The sequence below is a fragment of the Ambystoma mexicanum genome, chromosome 3p (genome assembly GCF_040938575.1).
Source record: "Ambystoma mexicanum isolate Mex_15411 chromosome 3p, UKY_AmexF1_1, whole genome shotgun sequence".
Lineage (NCBI taxonomy): Eukaryota > Metazoa > Chordata > Amphibia > Caudata > Ambystomatidae > Ambystoma > Ambystoma mexicanum.
The window spans coordinates 888,415,339-888,438,287 of record NC_090925.1 but is presented as its reverse complement, the minus strand read 5'-3'; the positions used below and the strand labels follow the sequence as shown (position 1 = coordinate 888,438,287).

Sequence of the window (22,949 nt, the reverse complement as noted above, 5' to 3'; positions counted from 1 at the left end):
GGAACTAACGGAGAACATCTGACACAAAGCAGGAAATACTGGGAAAAGAGAGGGATAATCACGGTGGGAGACCTATGCCCAACAGGAAAACCACTAGAATTCCAGGAATTAGTAGAAACACAAGGGCCAATACATAACATATAACAGACTGACCAGGAACCTCTAGAACAGGTGGCCGACCTCCCCAGACCCGGAAGCTGAATCCCCAATATTAGCGTTAATGTATGACGTGACCGAAGGAGGACACATGATCTCAAGGATATACCATGTACTCTTGGAAACGATCCCCAAAGATCTACATAGAGGGAAAGCCCCTGGGAAGCGGAAATAGGTAGTGAGATCACTAAAGGAGAATGGGCGAAAGTGATGCTATACCCAAACAAGGTCGCCAGAAATGCCAGGCTGAAACAGATACAATTGTACATATTACACAGGGCGTACATGACGCCTCGAAATATCTCATTCCCAGGAGCGGGGACAAGGGGCTGTCCATGATGCGGAGGAACAAATGCTGACGTAGGACATATGTTCTGGTCCTGCCCAACAATCCAGAAATTCTGGCGGGGAATTGAACAGCGCCTGCATGATAAAGGGATAAAAGTCCAGGAGTGATCAGCGGAAGCCTGCCTCTTGGGGCTGTAAAAGTACCCAGGGAAAGGCCGAGCAATGAAGAGAAAGATTGACCTGGATTGGATACTAGCCAAGAGGATTGCCATGACTTGCAAATCCGAAGAAAGCCGAGAATAGAGACATGGTGCAAAGATTTGAAAAGATGGAGAAAGCTCAGTAGATATATCTGTTGAGCGCATTGGTGCATTACCTGTTCTCCTCGCCAGATGATAAACCCCCTTGATTTCAAAGCTTGATGTACAGACATTTCCAGGAGAATACGCACAATTCACACCACTGTTATCCGTGGCCTCTCACCCAGCCGAAGCCAGAATGACCCAAAGATCACATAATCCTACAGCGACTGAGACCGACTTTATCGTTGATCTTTATATTGGGGTTAGGGTGGGAACATGAGGGAGGGAGGGAGGGGGTAGGGTAATGAATGCTGGTACTCTATACCTTGATGGCGCCTGTTTCTTTTTTTTCCTTTTCCATTCTCTTGGACCCGCCCGCCCCCCCTTCTTCCTTTGAGGTTATTTTCTTTTTTTATTGATTTTTTAACTTATTTTTATTATTATGTTTACAAGTGGAGCATCAACATTGCATGGAAAACAAATCAGTCGCTTTAGCGATATCTAATCTTCAAGCCTGTCTAATGTCCCCCTCCCTCTCCCCTCTGGCATTCAGTGTTCCACGTCATCCACCATTCCATCACCTTCCATTGTCTTCGTTTTGACCCAAATAAAGTCTCACCAGACGTGGCTTAAAGGTCAGGGCCGAGAATTTTTGATCGAATTCGAGTAATGGTGACCACACTGTCTGGAAGTAAAGGAACCTTCCCTCCTTTGCGGCCGATATTCTCTCGGCCACTAAAATGTCCCTCCACCGTTTTCCAGCACCGGGCCATGGTGATGCGTGCTGGCAGCAACAGGTGGGTTATTAACTTTGCTCGGACCCCCGACTTTGGGTATTTCTTGTCGCATGGAGCACCCAACAGAATAGTTTTCGGGCACAGCGGTAGGCGGCTACACGTAATATCGTTAATCAGTTGCACTATGTTCTCCAAAAGGTGTGTATCTGGGGACACTCCCACCACATATGGAAATACGAACCCTGGGCTCAGCACTTCTTTCACCGACAGGTAGGGTGGGGGGGGGACGACAAGGCTTGTAAGTGATGAATCTGTACCAGTGGATAGTACCACCGTAATAGCAATTTCAAGGCACACTCATTGTTTGTCACACATTTAGATGAGGCGCGAGCTCCAGCCCTTATTTCCAACCAGGATACATCGTCTAATTGTGAAACTAAGTCTGCCTCTCTGCCTCCCAGCGAGCCATATATTCCGGGTGACGTGGAGATAAGAGGTCTTCTCGCCTCAATCTGTATATTTTCGAGACCCCCCCCCCCGGCCCTCCCTTGTCCTCCCCATATTAAGTTCAAGGGGGCTCAGGGGTCGTGTGGCACTCGTTTTTATATCGGGATGTGTAATCCAATGGTGGATTTGGGCATAAGAGAACCTTTCCTTCTCCAAGAGCTTAAATTCTTTTTTACATTGCTCAAATGTGCGTGGCTGACCCTCCTCGAATAACTGGCCCAATGTAAGCAGGCTTCCTTCTTTCCAGCTCCCAAATGCTCCTGATGGGATACGTGGAGCAAAATTGAGGATACCGAAACCTTCAGAGTACGTTTCGTCGATGACAGCAGGCAAAACAGTATAGCAAGCAGGGGAGTAGGTTAATCTTTAAGGCAGTTATCCGACCCATCAGCGAGATGTCTTGACCCGCCCATCGTTCCAGATCCTGTTCTAGTGTTTTAACCAGGGGGGGAAAGTTGGCCCCATACAGATCTTTCGAAGCGGTCGTTATGTGCACCCCTAGATACGCTATAGCAGTCGTGTCCTGGCGGATCAGGCAGATGCCACGGATGGCACTCGACTCACGTGTAGTGAGGCTGACGCCCAGTGCCGCTGATTTCCCAAAATTGATATCCAACCCCGCTACTTGACCAAACGTTCCGAGTTCCCACAATGCCACCTGTAAAGCGGGGATGATGATGGTGAAGGATAATTAATGTCAATAATTGACTATGCAAACAGCCTCTACCTCGGACTACCAGAACACCTCCTGAAGAAACTGCACGGATCCAAAATGCAGCAGCAAGACTAGTCCTCACACTATCCAGAAGAGACCACATTACCCCAGCCCTAAAAACACTACACTGGCTCCCAGTCAAACATCGCATTTCCTTCAAAACAATGTCCATTACGCACAGGGCAATCAGTGGACAAGGCGCAGAATTCTTACAAAAGAAAATAACAATCTACAAACCAACAAGACCCCTCCGATCAAGCAACGAAGTCCACCTGGAAATCAAACCATAACCTTAAGAAAAAACTTGGAGGCACCTCCTTCTACCACTTAGCCGCAAAAACTTGGAACAACATCCCAAAAGAAATAAAACACCGAAGATCACCTGAAATTCAGGAAATCACTAAAAACCTGGCTCTTCAACACCACTGATTCAAACTAAAAACCGAAGCAGAGAATAGGACAACCAAACTGGAAAAAATACAGACAGCCCCAGAAATTACAGGGAAGCGCCCACGACACCGGGACGGGTGACACAGATAGACAAACTCAGACGACACGCACGGAGACCGAGCCAATTACTCCACCGGCTCCTTAGTTACCACCAGGTACCACAGTGTTGTGGAATTGTCGAGATATTGGCATTCGGTACACAACCTGACTTGTTGACATTAGCAGGTGCACTGGCGACAGGACCAGAGGAGTAAGGAACCTTGAATGTCAGAGGGACCCAGATCAGGACAGGCGCATCAGGGGAGACTACACAAGCCCAGCGCCTCAATTCAGGATAGAGAAGCCAACTAACCAACTCCTAACAATTTCCGCTCTGCATACACCTCTCACATTCCAAACCATCCATTCCAAAACCTACAGCACAACAAACCGCACAAACTTCACTTCACTAAACTGCAGCAACAAAACAAAAAAGACATAGGCCCGCACAACAGTATACAACGACTACCGGCCGCAAACACCCCAGGCCCAGCCAACGGACCTGAGGCCGCCAACAGCACATCACTGCTCTCCTGCACTTTTCCTGCTTCCTCCCACTAACTCAAACTCTTCCCCCCCCCCCCCCCCCAACCCCTCTTTCAGAGCCGCCAGAGCGCCAGGGGACCACTCTGGTGGTGATAGTGCGCGGTACAAATATCCTTTAACATTAACATAAGAGCACATCATCGGCATATAGTGAAATATTATTGGGAGAGTCTTGTATCACCGGGTCCTGAATTGCCTCATTCCTCCGTATGTGTCTGCCATTGGCTCCATAATGAGTGCGAAAAGGAGGGGTGAAAGCGGGCATTCCTGACGTGTCCTGCATGTGAGGGGGATCGGAGGTGAGCGCTCCCTGTTAACCTGGAGTGAGGTACTCGGGGCGTAATAGTTGGCGGCTATCGCTCTCCTGAACTGGGGACCAAAATCGAATGCCTCCAGAGTCAGGTGCATAAAAGACCAATCTACCCTGTCAAACGGTTTTGTAGCGTCCAGGGCAAGAAGGGCCAGTTTCTCATTATTCTGAGCGGCCCATTCTATCAGATTCAGCGCCCTACTGATGTTCTCCCCAGTTTTCCTATCTAATAAGAATCCTGTTTGGTCGGGATTATTCAGCCGCAGGAGGACCAGAGAAAGGAGGGAAAGTCCAACCGCAACAGTTGAGTCCCTTTGCGTCACCGTGCTGAAGTGACCACTGTCCAAAATTGCTTACCTGATCCGAGTCCAGTCCCTAGAGGGGTCTTGCATCGAGTTTTGCTGCATTCTTCAATCGAGATTCCTTGCAACAGTGAAAGCCACCAACCGGAGATCAGGTTGAACCTGCAACGCCTGCGAATTGATGAACTGTGAATTTCGGCGGGAAAAGCAACGTTGGATCCTCTTCCTTTGTCCTGCCAACTCTGGGGAAGAATCAGAATATGGGGGTAAGTTACAGAGCTACTTACCTACCCCTATACTCTTAGAAGTCCATGGGCTTATAATAAACCTTTATTCTAACACGTTTGTCTTTGCCACTTGTACTCTAACCATAAAAAATCTTCACTGGACCCCAGAGACCCTACTTGTTCCTTCTTCAAAGAGTCTGTGGAACATTTTCCTGAAATATTGGGCAAAAGGCCCCATACAACTTAGGGCTGGACAATTAAGTTGGGGATAAGTCTCTGTGGACCTTGAGTGCATAATACTAATCTTACCTTTCCTTTGCAGGAGTTTGTATTGAATATTATGCCATTTAATAAGTGAATGTATAAATGAATCTGTTTCTCATGCTTGTGAATCTGCTTAGAATCACATGCTGTGCCTATAGTCCGACATCTAGTGGTAATCGCGGAGTATTCAAGAACTTAGCCTAGACCGCCTGCCACTGCTACCCGAACTGTTTTGGCTACAGCTCCCCCAGAGTTGTTCCTGTCACAACATAGGTTGGCCTTCTATACATCTGTCCACCAGGCCATAGTATAGAAAATCAGTCCTAACATTCACCATGCACTGCTGCTTGGTTTCAGACAAAATAGGGCAGAGGTGGCAGTGAGACAAGCTGTGCTAGGACACCTGTTCCGCTAAAGGTGAGATCTTGTTCTGTAGTTGGTGATGACTGAATAATCTGCCACGGTTTTTTGTTTTCTATGTCTTGATAGGTTCTGCTGTTCCCACTACTTATCTATTAAGGCCCATTGTTTGGTAGAAGTGAGGATAATGCATGAACATGAAAGACAGCCCTTTCTTACACACTTCGAAATGTTTTCTTTTTTGTTTTAGGTGTTTTTAAGCATTTTCACTTGCTTTTTACCTTATAATTATTGTCCAGTATTGTTGTGTTTCAGGTGTTCAATGACCCAATCCATGGGCATATTGAGCTGCACCCACTCCTTATTCGCATAATCGACACTCCTCAGTTCCAACGTCTCCGATATATTAAACAGCTGGGAGGCTGTTACTATGTATTTCCTGGAGCATCAAACAACCGATTTGAACACTCCATTGGGTATGTTGTTTCTTCTTAAATCTTTTTTTTTTTTTTTGAAACTTGACTTTTATTGATTTTAACATGGAGTGTGAACATACAGGTGGTTACATGTTATGCATTGAAAGCTGCTTCAGTATAATATTCAAGTCCACCTTAACAACATTTATCAACATTAATGTTCATTATTCCAGGAAGGAGCAAAAGGAAAGGAAACCAGAAAGGGAAAACACGGGAAAAGAAAAGGAACACCCACCTCCCCCCTCCCTACCCCCATCTCTCAAGTCCACTTCCTTCGGGGCATTAACATTCTGGATCATAGTATTTCAGTCAGTGGTATCGTGGGTTAGGAGCTAGTTTCCTTGCTGTGTCGAATCTTCCATGGTTGAACACGAGATGTATTGCGCAGTGAAATCGAACCAGACTTCCTCTTGTCGCGCGGCTTTGTCATGGAGTATTGCCGTTATTTTTTCCATAGTGTAAATATTTGTAGCAATCTGTATCCAATCCTTTTTATCAGGTAAGCGAGGGGCTTTCCATTTTATCACGAGGGCAGCTCTTGCCGCGAGTAAGAGGGGGGATATCAGATCTTTTACTCTTATCATTTCGTCATCTTCTTCTTCGAGGCCAAATAGAATCAAGAGGGGTGACATTTCCCCATCTATGCCGTCCAGCTGTTTGATCCATCCCAGGACCTCCTGCCAGTAAATGCGGACCTTGGGGCAGGCCCACCACATGTGCCAGTAATCGGCATTCATCCCACATTGTCGCCAGCATCTCGGGCTGGAGGTCTGGAACATTTTGGACAGTCTTTGTGGATTGTATTGCCATCTATGTAATAATTTTATGGCATGCAATTTATACTGGGCCGCGATTGATATTTTGGATGGTGTCTCACATATTTTGTCCCAGGCTTGCTGGTCGAACTCTCTGGCGAAGTCTTGTTCCCATCTTGCTTTGAGACGATGGTTTGGTGCGTCGTCTTTGGTAATTAAGGCTCTGTACATTCTCGCTATGAGGCCTTTATAGGTAGTACTTGTGTCTAGGATCGTCTCAAAGGGCGTTAGTTCTCTCTGCGTGGTATCTTTCCATTCCTTTCTGGATATGACGCCTTTCAGACGTAGGTACAGGAAGACTGGTGTCGGATGAATTTGGAGGGCCTCCTCCAGTTCCGTTATCGTTATGAATTTCCCCTTTCTCCAGAGCTGACCGACCCTCTCGAGACCGGCATCAAACCAGGATTGGTACCTGGCATGTTCCGGAATTTCCTCTCTGATTCCAGGGGACCAAAGATGGCTCAGTGCCGAAGGCCACGTGGTGACTCCCGACATTGCTCTCCCCTTCCTCCATATGTTACACAACGTGCCCAGTATCGGGTGGTTGCGCAGTTTCCTCTAACTTCAATCTGGGGACCCATAACCGCTCTCCGCTCTGCCAGAGTTACATTGTATAGAACGTTGTTGTCTAGCTGGACCCATTGGAGGTCCTTCTTATCTCGCAGATGTGGGACTAAAATTCTGAGCTGTGTGGCCTGATAATAGCGTTCTATGTCCGGCAGGCCCATCCCTCCTAGCTCTTTTGGTAGTATTAAGACATCGTAGGGGATTCTGGGTTTCTTCCGTGCCACAAAAAGTCTAGGATGGCCTTTCTGACTTGCCTGAAGAATTGTTCCGGAATTGTGATAGGCAAGACCTGAAAGGGGTATAGAAACCGTGGGAGGGACACCATTTTGATTGTGTTCAAGCGTCCCATCCAGGATATTGTTAACGGTTTCCATTTCTTGATCGGTCTTGAGGGCCTCGAGGAGGTGGGAAAAGTTGGCTTCGTAAAGGCTGTCGAGATGTCGCGTTAAGTTAATTCCCAAGTATCTCAGTGTCGGCCCTCCGATGATCAGCCCGAGATGCTCGAGGGCGCTTCGGTGTTCCGACGATGGCTCATGGAGTGGAAAAAGAGTAGATTTGGATTTGTTGATTTTAAATCCCGAAAGTGCGCCGTACTCCTATCGGCTGAATCGCTCGCGGAACGGAAGACGTTGGATTTGACAGATGGAGCAGAATGTCATCCGCGTATAAGGCTAGCTTATATTCTTTACCATTCACCTGGATTCCTTCCACTGCAGGGTCAGCTCGCAGCATCACGGCAAGAGGTTCTAGGGACAGCGTGAACAGTATTGCCGACAGGGGGCAACCTTGTCTCGTACCTCTGCTGAGGGGGAACCAGCGGGAGAATTGGGCGTTCACCGAGACCGATGCTCTTGGGGACTTATAGATTGCTTTGATCCCTCGGCAGAGTGTGGGGCCTAGGCCTATCTTCTGCAATGTGGCCTCGAGGAAGTGCCATTCGACTCTATCAAATGCCTTCTCGGCATCAATTGAGAGTAGCGCTGGGTTGCTCAGCGAAGTTTGGGCCTCGTGGATTAAGTGAAGAGTTTTCCGGGTGGAGTCCGCTCCTTGTCTGCCTAAAATGAAACCTACTTGGTCGTTGTGGATTATTGCAGGCATGTGTGACTCCAGTCTTGCAGCCAGGATTCTCGTATACATTTTGACGTCGATATTTAATAGAGATATTGGGCGGTAGGAGGTACACAGCTGTGGGTCCTTGCCCTCCTTGGGGATGACTGTTATCAGCGCTTCCGAGAAGGAGTCGGGTGCCACGCCGGAATTTAGAATATTGTTAAATAGGGCGACCATGAATGGGAGAAGGGCATCTTTAAAAGTTTTATAGAACCCTGCCGTGTATCCATAGTTTCCGGGGGCTTACCGCGTTGGAAGCCTTTTGATAGCTTCTTCAATTTCTTCTCCTGTGATGGGGGCTTCTAATGTAAGTGCTGTATCAGATGGGAGAGTGGGCAAGGGTACCCGATCCAAATATTCATTTATCGCTTCCGTGTGCAAGGGGGCGCGCGCCGAATATAATTTTTCATAAAAGTCGGCAAAAGCTTCAGGGACACTGGGGGGGAGGAGTGGTCCACATGAGTTCTCTTCTGTTTGAATCGTGGGCACCCACCTCTCTTGCCGTTGGCCTCGCAGTCTTGCGGCAAGCAGGGCGCCCGCTTTGTCCCCATGTTCATAGTGTTTCTGCTTCAGATGCTGTAGCTTGCGCGCTATGCTTCCCGCCTCTAGTTGTCTTAATTCCTCTCTTATCGTTGGCCTCTTTAATCTTTTGTGGTCTATCTTGATCTGCCGTTTGTGCCATGAGGTCCAGTTGAGTGATTTTGTTTCGGATCCTATTTTCTATCAGTTGTCTTTCTCTTTTTTTTGGCTGCTCCTTCTCTAATAAGTAGCCCTCTCCAGGTCGCCTTACCTGCCTCCCAAACTGTGTTCATGGAAGTTTCACCCGTGTTATTGATCTCAAAGTATTGGGTAATGTCCTGCTCTAGTTGTTCCCGAAAGATGGGGTCCTTAAAGAGGGTTTCATTACAGCACCATTTGGAACATCTTCGAGGCAGGGCCATTTGGTCAAGGGTGACCGTGACCATGTCATGATCTGACCATGAGACAGGGTTTATACTGGTCATTGCTGTGATGAGGTCTGCGGTTAGGTATATATAGTCTATTCTGGAAAAGGTTGCATGTGGCGCAGAGAAAAAGGTAAAGCCAGTTCGGTTGGGGTTGGTATATATCCATGCATCGGTGAGGTTGTAGGCGGCCATCATGTCTGCGGCTAGTGGGCGTCTAGCACCCGCGAGCGGGGGTGTAGTGTGGCGACCTGATTGTCTATCCTGTTCCGGATCCATCCACATGTTCAGATCACCTCCGAGAATTACGTCGCCTTCTGCTTCGCTCATGATTTTAGGTATTATCCTCTGTAGGAATCTGTCTTGTCCTGTATTGGCTGCATATATTGCCACAAGAGTAACAACCGTGCCCTGTATCCTGCCCACCAGGACTAGTGCTCTGCCACTGACGTCCGTCCATGACTTCAAGAGTTCAAATTGGATCTTTCTGTTGATTAATATGCCAACTCCTGCCTTCTTCAGCGGGCCAGAGCCCCAGTATTCCGACCCCAGCTTGGCATAGAGAACCTTCCTCTCTTCTCCCTTGCTATATCGAGTTTCCTGTACGAAAGGTATGTCCAATTCAGCCCTCCTGAACTCTCTCGTCACCAGCGATCTTTTGGTGGGGGAGTTAAGACCCTTAACATTCAGCGTGCCAATTTTAAGCGTACCCTGCGTGTCATTTGATTCATTGTCTGTGGGACATTGGTGCGTCTGTGGAAATCCTTCGCAGCGTCTTGGAGCCCATTGTAAGAAATTGCCATGTTGGAAGTAGTATTGTGGCTGCCTCTATTTAACAGAGGCTTTGCCTGAGGCTGTGCCATTCCCCGTTTCCCTCCCCCCACCCGTCCCTGTAAGGTATTGAACTTCATACCCTTCACCCTCTGATCTGTCGCGTTGATCTTTAGTTCTACGATGAGGGTTTGTGACTGTTCGTGGTGGCGTCCGAGTTGGACTGGATATGAACAACCGGTGTACTGTTGGACCACCAGTAAGGGTCGTAACAGTACGACCCCATCAACTAATAGCATCAAAATAACATTTTTGAGCCCCCGCCCACCTTCTCATGAGATTGTGTAACAAACAACGGTGTGTCAAACAGAAATTTTAACTGAGCTAGTATGTTTTATGATACATGCGGTTTCGGGAGTCTTCCTTCCTCGGCAGTTCTCTTTTGCAGAACAGGCAGTTCACCTGTCGTGTGATGGAACCGTAGATCTAGGAGTGCCGTGATCCGTGATGTAAGCGGGTCCCCCGCCAGGACCTTGAAAGCTTGGTTCGCCAGGATTTGGAGCTTGGAGTCACTATGTCATTTGTTGTGTTCGGGTGTGTCATTGGGCCGCCTGTACTTTCTGGAACCCTTTACTCGTTTCCTTCTCGGGGCCCTGAAGTTCCCATCGTGCTCTGTCCTGCGCTGGTGTTTCATGAGTTCCCTCCCCTGGGACCAGTCCGAGGAGGTCGGCAATGCATTCTCGGATTTCTTCTTCAGAGCGGAGTAGGAACTTCCTGCTCCCATGTTCAAACGCGAGGGAGAAGGGGTATCCCCACCTATACCTCGTACCTTGCTCTTTTAGCCATCTTGTGAGAGGACCGCACACGCGACGCAAGGCCAGCGTCAGTGATGAAAGGTACTGAAAAATAGTAATCTGGGCTCCTCCAAGGGTAAGAGTGCCTCCAGACCTGGCCCTAGCTAGTATCCTCGTTCTGTCCTGATATCTATGGAATCTGGCAAGGACTGATCTCGGGCCGCCTGGTGGGCCGCCGGCTCTGTGGATTCTCTCGGTCTTGAGTTCATCAATGTCCTCGTCCGCGGTCAGGATTTTGACGATATCGTGTATAGTCTGCTTGAGGTCCTCTTCTGTCTCCCCTTCTCTCTCCGGGATTCCGAAAAACCGTAGGTTATTTCTTCTCTCCCTATTTTCTAAACCGTCTATCTTCAGGCGAATCTCGTCCTCCTTCCTTTCTATGTTTCGTATTCTAAGCGCCATTTGGGCCTCTAGAGTGTCAATAGAGGCTTGGTTGTTCTCGACCCCTTCTAGTCTCTCCTCGATGTTATCTACCCTTTGGGTAATTTTATCCATTTTGCCGCCGAGGTTGGCGCCCATGTTTCGAATTTCGGCTAGGAGGGCGGCAATATCTCCCTTAGTGGCAGCTGCACCCGTTTCAATGGCTTCTACTGACATTGTTGATCTATGGTCGGGCGCCTGAGATAGTGGGACGTAGGCGTATTTGGCAAGCTTGCTTGGTATGTTCATGGAGCACTAGCCTGCGAGGAGGCACACGCCCCGGGATCGGGGGCAGTACCCTCGGGCCTTGTGTGTTGAAAGGCACATAAGGAATGTCGGAGAGCACCGGGGTGGTAGTCCTCGTAGCGGAGGTTCTTTTGGTGGAAGTGGGAGGAGGCACACGCCCTGTCTCCAGGGGCTCTACCCTCCGCACTGGTCTGTGTCCTTCATTGGATCCAGCGTCTTTTCAGGGGGCCTTGGGTGTCGATATCGACCTGTAGCGGGGCACCGGTGGAGGTATGTGGGCCCAGGTCTCAGGGCGAGGATTCGAGGTGCGGATACAATGGGGGGGGTGAGCGCCTCCATGTATTCCACTGTTTCCCAATTGCAGGGCCTCTTGTCCTTGTCCCGCTCAGTTCGTAAGTTGGGGCCTTGTCAGAGGAGGGCACACGCCCCAGGAGTGGGGGCCCAACCCTCCGCCTCCCCTTTCGTGCGTAGGCGAGTTCGCTGCCGCGTGGGGAGAGGCCTCCGGCAGCGGAGTCCACAGTAGGTGTGTGATCGTGACCCATCGAGGACAATGGAGGCCGAGACGTCCACTTTCTCTTCCCTTCTCCCACTGCTGTGCGGGTCCCCTGCAGCTAGGCGGGGAGTGTGACCTTGTGGGCCACGAGCCACGTAGCGCGGGAACCCGCGTTGTAGCCAGTGCATAGGATGCACCGGGACCACGGCACGGTTACAAATTTAGGGCCGCTTCTGGATGGCCCTTGCGCTCTGCTTAGGGGGCTCCCTGGGGGTTCCAGGAGGGGGGTGTCACGGGGGTCAGGCTCACGGCAGGCCTCCCTCGGCTGCGGCAGATTCAGATCCTCTGCAGATGCGGGGGGAAGGGTCGTCTCGGCCACCCCCGCGCGGTTGTTCCAATCCGGGGGGGGCGGAGCGGGCCCCCACCGGGGCGATGCGCTCCGAAGCTCTTCAGGCTGGGCGGACACTCGCCTCCGCAGGCTCCTTCTTCCCTTCGCAGGGCCGGTCCCTTGCGATACGGAGTCAGCCGCTCGAGGAGTCCGCCTTAGGACGCCTGGGGGGGGCCGGCCCTCAAAGTGCACCGGAGCGGTCGGCGGTCCGCTGCTCTCTCCTCAGGAGCCCCCGCGTCCCGCGAGGAGAGCCGGGGGCGGAGTCAGGTGCCACGGCCTCCTCTCACGTTGGTGTCCCCACAGGTTGGGGGGGAGGCAGATTCCGCTGGACTTTTCTCGTGGACCGAAGGTCCGATTTCTGCCAGGTTTTCGCTCGGGGGGGGTGGGGGGCGCTTCCAGTGGCTCAGGCTGTCGTTGTTGGGCACGGGGGGGGGGGGGCAAAGTGGGGGCTCAAATCACTTTTGGGGCCCGTGGGTTAGGAGCTCACACGGAGGCTGGCATCGTCCGTGCGCCCCCTGGTGGCCAGTTCTTAAATCTTTTTATTGAAATTGCTATAGAAAAGTACAAAAGCTGCCATATTGTATCATATTGATTTCCTTTCCACCAACCAAATAATCCATGTGAAATAAGAGACAAATAAGTAATTAACATTGAAGCACTCTAAGCTCCAAAAGGGTCTGCAGATAGCTTAAAATTGTGGGTTGTCGTCTGTACTTGCAATCTTTTTCCATCTTTAATATTTCCCATTGTATCCTCAACACATTACACACAGTAGCACTGACTTGCTTCTACATTTGTGCAATGGACATTCTCGCTGCTACTAAAATCTGCATGTTTGGTTTGCCCATGCGAGTCATCATTTGGTATGCATCTCGATTGTTTCCTACCCTCATTAGTACCATAAAGGTCATCTTTCGGAAAATAACTTGTCAATTTTGTAATCCTTTTTAATCTCTAATATTGCTGGAGCTTGTGAATCTGCTTTGATTCCCATGCTTTGCATACGCTGCCATCTAGTGGTTGGTGGGGAGTATTACTGTTAAGATGGATTTCTAGAATATGGCCTGAAGGGCAGATTTTAGGTTATAGTGAATAGGGGACTCGGAGGTTAGCCAAAATCCAATCACGGTAGTGATGGAGAGCAGTTGAGTCTGTCTCAGAAAAGTCTGTGCGTGTGTGGAGGGGGGCATGAGCCCTCAATGAGTTCACACAGTATGGCACACAATTCAATTTACAGTCCGGTATTAGTTATTCATCATAGGCCTTCTTTCTGAACACACTGGCAAATTAATCTAACAGGCAGTATTATCGCACACCACTTTGATACAAATATGTACAATTCATCATAGGTTCAATTATACATCAAATCATTTAAGCAACAATGTAGGTAAGTATTTTTAGATTCAGTAAATGATGGGACCCAGATCACAAGACCAATGCACTAACTTAAGAAGTCCAAACAATAAGATTAATGGGGCTGTGTGCCCAAAAGTAACTGGAACCACAATGTTTCTCACCAGAACTTCTCTGTAGTTTGGGTTCAGTAGGCTTGCATTGTTGATGGTTTAAAGTTCTATAACTATTTTTTTTGTATTTTTCTATTTTTTAACCCCATTTATATTGAACAAAGGTTAAACATGGTACAATATGTAAGTCAAAGCAAAGGCTGTTCTCCCCCCGACTTGTGTGCGGTAAAGTTGGCTTACTCCTTGGCACAGGTTAGTTCTATAACAATTTTAACCAAGGTAAGTGTTTTCCTTCTTTCCAGACCCAAGGCTAACCCAGGGGAAGGATACTCTACCCCGGTTAGACGACCACACAGGTGAGTGGAATGTAATAAGGAGACAAAGGGACTTGTTCCTGATGTTAACCTATTGAGAACAGGGGTGAGTAGGCACTCTGTTTACTTACCCCCTCTGACTTTCCCAGTTGACTTTATGCATCGTCTGGGGAATTGATGGTGGGCGTTCCAGTGGGAGGTACCCAGGAGTTGCAGGTTTAGAGGATTGTTCCAGTTGAATGGAAAAGCAAGATGCAATCCTTTTCAGAGAAGAAACGCAGAACCCACCAATGCAGAAACTTTCAGGACACTTTACAGGTTGGAGGAAGGAGAGTTCCATCGACGGTCTGAGCACACGGGCAATGACAGGCCTCCTTCCTGCCGTGGTCACAGCAGCTGCTACAGGACAGCTTTCCGTGAAGGTGGAAAGCTGAAATTCGGGGAGAAGGCTAATGGCACAAATTGGCGCCCACCAAGTTCTGGACTTGAATGCAGAAAGGCAAGATTTATGGCGAGAGAGCCAATGAGAGAGCTGGTCAGTCTACTGGGCAGTCCAGGAACACTTCTGAAGGCGTTGAAAGGGCTGAAGCACTGCTCAGGGTCTTTGGAGATCAGGCAGAGGACGAGAGCTTCACCAGGCTGGCTTTTGGAAGGGATGCTGGGCCACTTAAGGAGTCTCCGGATCTTCAGCAGGCTGCTCTCTTTTGGGGAATTCTTGGCTCCAATAATGATCTGAAGAAATGGCTGCAACGGTCTTCTCCAAAATCTGAGTTGGAAGCCAGTTCACGCCCACCAATAGGAAGGATCTGTACCAGCTAGTAGTTCTCGAATCGGGGACAACTACTGGTTTCACATTTGCCCCACACCTAGACTTTCTGGCACCAAGGAAGTGGACTGGAACTAGACGGTTCCCGTCCCCTTCCTTGGCCACACACACACAAAGGCACACTAGCCCACAAAAGCAACAGCTTTCCCGGGCAAGTGTTTGCCCTTTATAAGGGATTTTCTGTCCTGGCAAGGCAGGAAGAAGGCCAAAAAAACAATACAGCCAAAGAACAAGCAAAGAATCTTGTTGCACAGTGTTAGGGAGAATTCTCAGAAATGTGCTGGCTGATTCCTCTCTATATTTGAGACCCCCAGCAACTTTGCTGGATTTTGAGGACTTACATTTTTTAACCTGGAGAGATTGAGACCCTTTTTTCCCACTCTCTCATGTATTTTAATGTAATTTTAAACTCTGTTTCTTTTGGTTGTGGAGCCTGACAAAACTCCATAGGCATCATCATTTAAATTGTCACACAGAGCCTTCAGTGCAGTGGCACAGGGAAGTCTTTCAGATTTCCCCAAGGTTTAAATACCTTCTCTTGGATAAACTACTGTTTCCAAGAGCAGTGAAGTGAAATTGACTTTTCTTGCATTGTAACTTTCTAGACCCAGAACACACTATCTTACAATAGGGTGCCGGAGGGGTTACTTAGTATCCCCTTTGTCTAGCTTCTCATGTAACATTTTTATGTTACCCTTTCCTCGATGAATGGCTGGTGGCAATCGTTTACTTTTAACTATCGTGGTGTACATTTACCGCGGGCTGCGTTTGCAGCTGCAGTAAAGCACCCAAGGGTGCCAGTTTTGTCTAAATGGCCTGTCTTCTTTTTTTCACCATTTCTTTGTGGAAAGGTCCTTCTTGAGATTTACTCTGCTTGCCAAACCAGGTTTGGTCCCTTTGTTCGTTTTGCCTTCGGCAGGATTCACGAGTGAAGCCCACCTCTAGCTCCAGGGTGTCTGGCAGGGGCAGAATGCGAGGCAGGTGCCCTAAACTCCCTGTGCTTAGCAGGAATCCACTCTTGGGTGATTGGGTGGCTGTCCGGCAAGGACAGCCACCAGGCTGAGTGACTGTCAGTTTAGCTGGAATGAATGCGAGAAACCTGCATATAAGGCGAGGCTTTTTGGCTTGGAAGGCAGAGTTGACCCCTGGACGAAGAAATCTGAAGAACTTGGAAGAGACACCTGCTGCAACTCCTGGACCGTTGGTTTGTCCGGTGAAGCCCTGCTGCTTTGCTGAAGCTCCGAATTCGCCTTGACCCCTTGAGTTGGTGGGACCAATCAACTCCAAAGTAAGCCACATGGACATCCTCTCGTAGCTGGTTCAAATTCCACTGCAGTTGCTGCTGGAACCGTATAGCCAGGGAGAGGAACACCAGTTTGTGTGCGTTGCTTTTAAGTTGGCCAAGAGGGTGTCCGGTCAAAGGACCGAAAACAAAAGGATTGAATGCAATAGGGTTGAGTCAATAGGACCAAAAAAAAAAAAAAAAAGTTGCATTTTCTTTTTAAATGTATATTTTTTGGGGGGTTTCTATAGGAAAAAAAAGCGGTTTTTACACCAAAAACCAGGGTTGGAGCGGGGGGGGGGGGGGCCCTGAAAAAAATAAATAATAATTAAAAAAATTCGACCCTTTTTGTTTTCGGTCCTTTTGATTCGATCCTTTGACCTACATCTGGCCAAGAGTTCCAGGAAGATCCTCCAGACTCCCAGGAAGCAGGACTGACCGAGCCTGAGCCACCTCCAGAGTGCTGCATCCCAGATGCAAGGAAAGCCCATCTCGACAACCAAGAGTCTGCAGTGTTGCTATTTGCTTAGACACGAGGAGCTGAAATCGCAAAGTGCCACTGAATAGAATTTGGTCCTTTTCTGTCGCAGGCTGTCCCGTTGCAGTGCAGGAGTCCTCCAGACGTCCTCCCTTTTGTCCCCACGACCGAGGCCTAGGAACACGGGATCTGCAGAGCTGCACAGGAACAAAAGACAGCCAAAGCCCTTTTCTTCTAACCAAAGGTACTGTAAAGTCTAAGAACTTATTTATCTCTTGTTGTGTAACAGCATTTGTTCTCTGCTGACCTGTCTTGGTTGCTCTGTAGAGTTGCTAACAGCTTCTTTACCTCACAAGCCTAAACAGCTTGTGGCCCTATTTTGATTTCTTCTTTTCTACAAACACGTCTAAAACATTGTGCATTCTGTTTGGCCTTCCTTCCAGGAAGGGGTTAACTAACACTGCATTGAGGGGTGAGGGGGGGGTTCAAAAGTACTTACCTGCTATAAGAAATTTTTGTGAGATCTCGTTTTGTCCTAATAACTTTTCAAGTCTAATTCTAAATGCTAACCGTGCTATATTAATGTCCAGTGTCCTAGTTACTAAAGGCACCTGAGGGTGTAGGAAGTGCCTGTGTGCCATCCCAAAAGGGTACTTTATGATTTAGAAATATTAAGAGTGTGTATTTTGAAGTGCATTTGTGTGTTGCTATTACATTGCTCCCTTCTGAAGAAGGCTTACTCTGATTGTCAAATTAATAATTGTTTAATCAAGAAACCTTGTGTGTAAGAGTTTATTTGAATACTTGTCACTGTGAATCTCTGTAACTCCCCTATAGCTCACATTGACCCCTCTCGAGATGAGCCTGGCTGCACAATCACGCTACCAACCTGTGTAGTACAGACTTATACCAAAGGTTGCGTTCCTTTTGCCAGTAGGTCAGGGTACTGCATACAATCTTGCCTAACACACAGGTGAGAAATCTGAGGGAGTTCTCACATTTCACCTGCTAAAGACACGCCCCCCCCACACCCCTTCTCCCTGAGGTAACTAAGAGAAGGGTAAGACTGCCATATTATGACCTCTGGAGTGAGGCTGCGAAATAACAATTATAATACTACTGGGATGGAGGGTCTTTGAAGAACAGAAGTTGGATGCCGGAGGATGCGATCTGGCATCCCCCTTTTCCTAATCCAGATCGTTCCTACCTTCCCTCTACTGTCCTAGGATATCATCACGCATGTCCTACCCTACCCCAAGATCTTCCGTCGAACACGAACACTCGGAGGAAAACAAGAGAATGTAAAACCCCTTTTTCTAAATATAACCCAGACTTATCTGACCCGCTAATATTATAAACTATTGTGGGCACCTATCTTTTCCTTCCATGTTAACCTCAAGAACCAATACCAATTTCCTATCCTCAGAACACTCCTAGACCAAAGACATGGTATCCCCCTTCCTTGAGTGACCTATCCAACCCTCCCTCCTCCCCCCCCCCCCTCAGCCTTCATAGGCTGTATTAAGACGCACATTCTTCTTTTCCCCCAGTATCACTCTAGTACTTTGACCAAGAAGAGGATTTTCTATTAGAAACACCACTATGGTACTGGGATGAAGAGGATGCAGAGTAGTCGCATGTATTATTCGACGTTCTTGAATGACTCTGTGTAAAGAAAGTGTCTGCAAAGAGGGGAGCTGTGCGTGGACAAGAAAAGTGAGCGAAAGGGAGATCCTAAAAAGGGGAGCTGTGCAAGAACTGAAGTGGGTGCAAAACCCCCCAAACTGGTAGAAAAGTGACGACAAAGTGTATTGGAAAAGCATCAGGGTGGCCACCAGGCGGGAGATTGATCCAGGTTGGCCGCAAAGACCCCAGTATGAAGAAAAGAAGTCCTATTAAGGACAAGGCACCTGGTTGCGCGACCTGTAATGGGCGGTCCGTGCGGTCTGACAACTGTGCCACGACCAGGAGAGCCCAATTGAAATCAAGGAGCTGTATGATCTAAAGGGCTTGTGGGTTCATGGAAAGGAGACCCGGAGAAGCTTAAATAACTTGTGGAAATGTATAATCCCGAGTGTCCTATACCGGGAAGGGAGCTGCAGAAATGCTCCATCGTCACATTAACTTTATTTTGAACACTATTGAGTTGACCAAATCCCATTCACCCTATTCTGTAGAAGTGAAGACAAGCATATGTTTTGACACATAGTATTTTGTTTTGGACTGACAGACTTGCACTTCGCTTAGTTTTCTTTCCGTTCGGGAACATTTCCATCTTAGAGTTAGGGCAAGTTAGGCGTTGCACCATGCTGACCATTGAGAATCAGGTTTTCAAACTGATTGATTCATTTGTCTATGTAGATACCATGCCTGTCTCGCAACCGCCATTTTAGGTCACTACTCAACTTTAGTAGCCATACGTGGTAAACGCGAATGTGCACACCAAAAATGATGCAAAAACAATAAAGATTTCAAATGGATTGTGTCCGCCCACGTATTTCTCATCGAATGATATTCGTATCCAGCGTCAGCTGCTTCGTAAAGGTTTCTCGACGGAGAGCGCTGTGCATTGACACTGACCTAATGTCCCTCGAGGGCCCCCCTCTCAGTTGACTTCATCGTTTAGTACATCTACCATGCACAGCGACCGTTGGCTTCAGTTCCATTTTTCCGTGAATGCGATTGCTTTGAGAATTATAGCACACGTCAGTTTTCTTCAGAAAACTGTTTCGAAATGGCCTAGTCTTCGACTCCTACTACTACAAAGACTGGCTTCAAAAAGTGCTTAAAGTACGTCACCAGGATGTCGGCGCATAGGTTTGTTGCAAAATCCCCTTCCACGCCTTCGAAAATTGGGTCTTCCCATTAATTGCGAGATTAGACTCCCCATAAAAATATATCGAAGAAACTATCTCACTCCAGGCACTCCGCCTCATCCCCTAGAAAGTCAAAGAAATGGCATCGTAAATCACCCTCTTCTTCTTTCTCAGACTATTCTCAGTAAAGAAGCGAAACCTGCCCGACTAAATCCTTGACGAAGGATGAGTGGCAACATTTCTTTAAGCAAATGCTTAAAATCTTTGAGATTGAGGCCCCGCCCTCCTTGAAGCGTAAAGGAAGTGGCCATGCTCCAGTCGAAGACTAGCATAGAGCCAAGGCAAAAAAGCTGCACGCCCTCGTGCCTGGGTCATAAGCCTCAAACGCCTCGAGACACGGAGTACTCGAGGAAACGAGAAGTGGTCTAAAACTTCATCAGGTCGAGTCCCTCGAAGCACACATCGAAGACTAAATCGTCCATTCCATCGATGCCTCGTGCATCGAGACCTCTGACGCCGAAGTTGTCAATAGTATCCAAGTCGAAAACATAGACGCCAGCAGTCGAGGTGTCGCAGACTTTACCTCAACCTATGGAAAGGGAAAATATCTAGAAGTCCTTACCAAAGAAGGAGCTTTTCAAGTCTATAACCTCTATGAGGGATTTGAAACATCAGATGAGACTGCACCTTTTGGCCTTCAATTAGATGCTCTTAATTCACAAGGCAATATCCCTAATGTTCCTGACTGTTTTATCCCAGATGAAACCAGGATCCGAGAACTGCGTGATTCTTTACAAACAGCTAGTGCGGTCGACACCTCTCCTGAATTAGATTTTAGGAAAACGGATCAAGCTCAACATGCTGATGCAGCCTACAGAAGTCTGATGACTAAGGGTATAGATTTATTTTTTTGAGGTTGCACTTCAACTCCGCCATTTGAGCAGGATGATCTCATCGATATATTGGACAAGGGTCCAGAAAATGACCTGATGCTGCCTTTTCATGTAGCACTACAGAGAAAGGTAATGACGAACTAGGAGATTCCAGAGTCTAATCCTGCAGTAAATGGAATTCTCACCAGAAAATACAGCCCATCCAGTAGCTATCCAAGCTACCTGTCTAACCATCCAACACCTGAAGGCTTATTGGTTCAGGCAGCTCCATCCGCCTCTAAGCAAGCTGCTTAACCTCCTATCCCTCCAGATAGGAAAGATAAACGGGATGATACCTGGGCAAAAAGTATTTTCTGCAAGTAGCATGGCCTTGAAATCTGCTAGCTCAACCTGTGCATTAGCACAATTTACATTCATCCTGTGGGACTGCATTGCGATGGCGGCTGATCACATCCCTGAAGGTGAGGAAAGGGACAGCTTCTTGAACCTGATAAGGAATGGTAAGGAGGCCATGTGTGAGTCTCTGCAATCAGGTCTGGACACTGCTGACAGCATCAGCAGGGCCATGGCGGCAAGCACTGTCATACGCAGATTTGCGTGGTTAAGTCAGGGTTTGCACCTGGTGTACAATCTAGACTCCTCAACGTGCCCTTTGACGGCTCACGCGTATTTGGTAATAAGACTGACGAAAGCCTTGAAGCTGCAGACCTCAAAGGCAGCAGCCAAGTCCCTAGGTGCTGTTATCAGGCAACCACAGCCTTTTCTCCCCAGCAGATCATCTTCGAGAGGTAAGTCCTTTCGCTACTACTCCTCAGTTGGAAGAGCGAGAGGATAGGTTGGTCAGTTGGGTCAAAGTAGATTCCCTCGTGGAGGACGAGGGAGAGGTGCAAATCCTGTCCAAGCAGTGTTCTCTTTACCATCAGCCGCTGCTTCAGCCGCCTCAAAACCTCTGAGGTCGCACTGTCGCTGCATCTGAAAGAATGGCAAGGTATTACTTTGGATGCATGGATACTGGAAACAGTAGCCCAAGGTTACTGCATCCTCTTCATACAGAGACCTCAGGATCATCCACCTGGTAGCCATTTGCTGAGTGTTCCAGAACCATTCCTGTTGCCGGAAATACTGAAAGGTGCTATAGAACCTGTGATGGAGAGGTACAAAGGATGGTATTCTCCCCATTTCCTAATCCCCAAGAACGACGGAGGACTGAGACCGATCTCATACTTGAGATACTTGAACAAGTTCCTCAGGATGGAAAAAGTTAAAGATGGTCACTTTCTCAGATCCTTCAGACCCTCCAGCTCCAGGATTGAATGGTATCCTTGGACCTTCAGGATGCTTACTTTCATGTGCCAATCCATCACAAGGACAGGGTGTACCTGAGGTTCGTCGTTTGCGGTTCTCATCAGTTTCGAGTTTTGTCATTCGGGCAGGCCTCCGCCTGAGGGTTTTCACCAAGTTGATGGCAGTGGTGGCAGCATTCTCGGGAGAGGAGGGATTCACATCTATCCCTACCTGGATGATAGGTTGATCAGGGCCCGTTCACCTGAACAAGCCTTGGAACATCTCAGTGTAACCTGCTACTCCATTCACAGACTGGGATTCTCCCTCAATTACAAGAAGTCCCACATGGTGCCATCTCAAAGACTCCAGTTCATTGGAACAGTTCTGGATGCATCTCTGGGGAAAGCCTCGCCACCCGAAGTGAGGGCTCAACACATATTGCAGATAGTAACCAAATTCCAGAATGCCCAGCGTCTTCCGAGCATTCAGCTTTTTGAGATTGCTTGGCCTCATGGCATCCTGCATTTTCTTGTGCCAGAGGCTCACCTGAGGATGAGATCTCGTCAATGGGCTCTCAGGATACAGTGGTCTTAATTCTCAAGCAGGATGACAGATCTACTTGAGGTTCCGAGCAGCCTCGCACAGGATCTCCAGAATGTTGTCCTTGCAGGCCCACCACAGAAGGGAGAACTTTTTTGGCAACCTTGCCCGGAGATAACCATACTAACGGACGTCTCACTCGCTGGGGTGGGGAGCACATGGCAACGATTTGACAATCTGCGGTCGTTGGTCTCCATCGGAGTCCAAACTACACATCAACCTTTTGGAGCTAAGGACAATCAGACTAGTGGTCTTTCTGCCCTCTGTACTGGGAAAGAACATCCTGATAATGACAGACAACACAGTGGCCATGTACTACCTCAACAAGAGGGGTGTAGGGTCACTCCATGTGCAGAGAGGCAATTCAAGAAGGAATCTCCCTATCAGCCGTCATGCCTGCAGATGCTCTGAGCAAGCAGAGCACAATCTCCCACGATTGGGAACTAGCTCAGGAGGTCCTTCAAGAGGTCTTCACCCTTTGGAGAACCCCTAAAGTCGATCTGTTTGTGACCAGTGCCAACCGGAAGTGCAAACTCTACTGCTCCAGGGAATTTCTCCCTATAGGAGTTCTAGGAGACGCATTCATAGTAGTCTGGGAGTTTCCACTCCTGTACTTGTTTCCTCCAGTCCTCGTCATTCCTCACGTTATCAGGAGGTTTACAAAGTTTGGGAAATCCATGATCCTAATACGCCCCAGATTGGG

General features: G+C 48.2%; 1 protein-coding gene across 1 annotated transcript in view; it reads left to right on the top strand.

The window, feature by feature from the left end:
* Nucleotides 1-22,949, top strand: part of SAMHD1 (SAM and HD domain containing deoxynucleoside triphosphate triphosphohydrolase 1) — a 697,568-nt gene that overhangs the window by 107,296 nt on the left and 567,323 nt on the right. Inside the window, exon 4 of the mRNA XM_069652117.1 lies at nucleotides 5,519-5,679. Within this exon, the coding sequence (XP_069508218.1) occupies nucleotides 5,519-5,679 (161 nt within the window). The remainder of the gene's footprint in view (nucleotides 1-5,518; nucleotides 5,680-22,949) is intronic.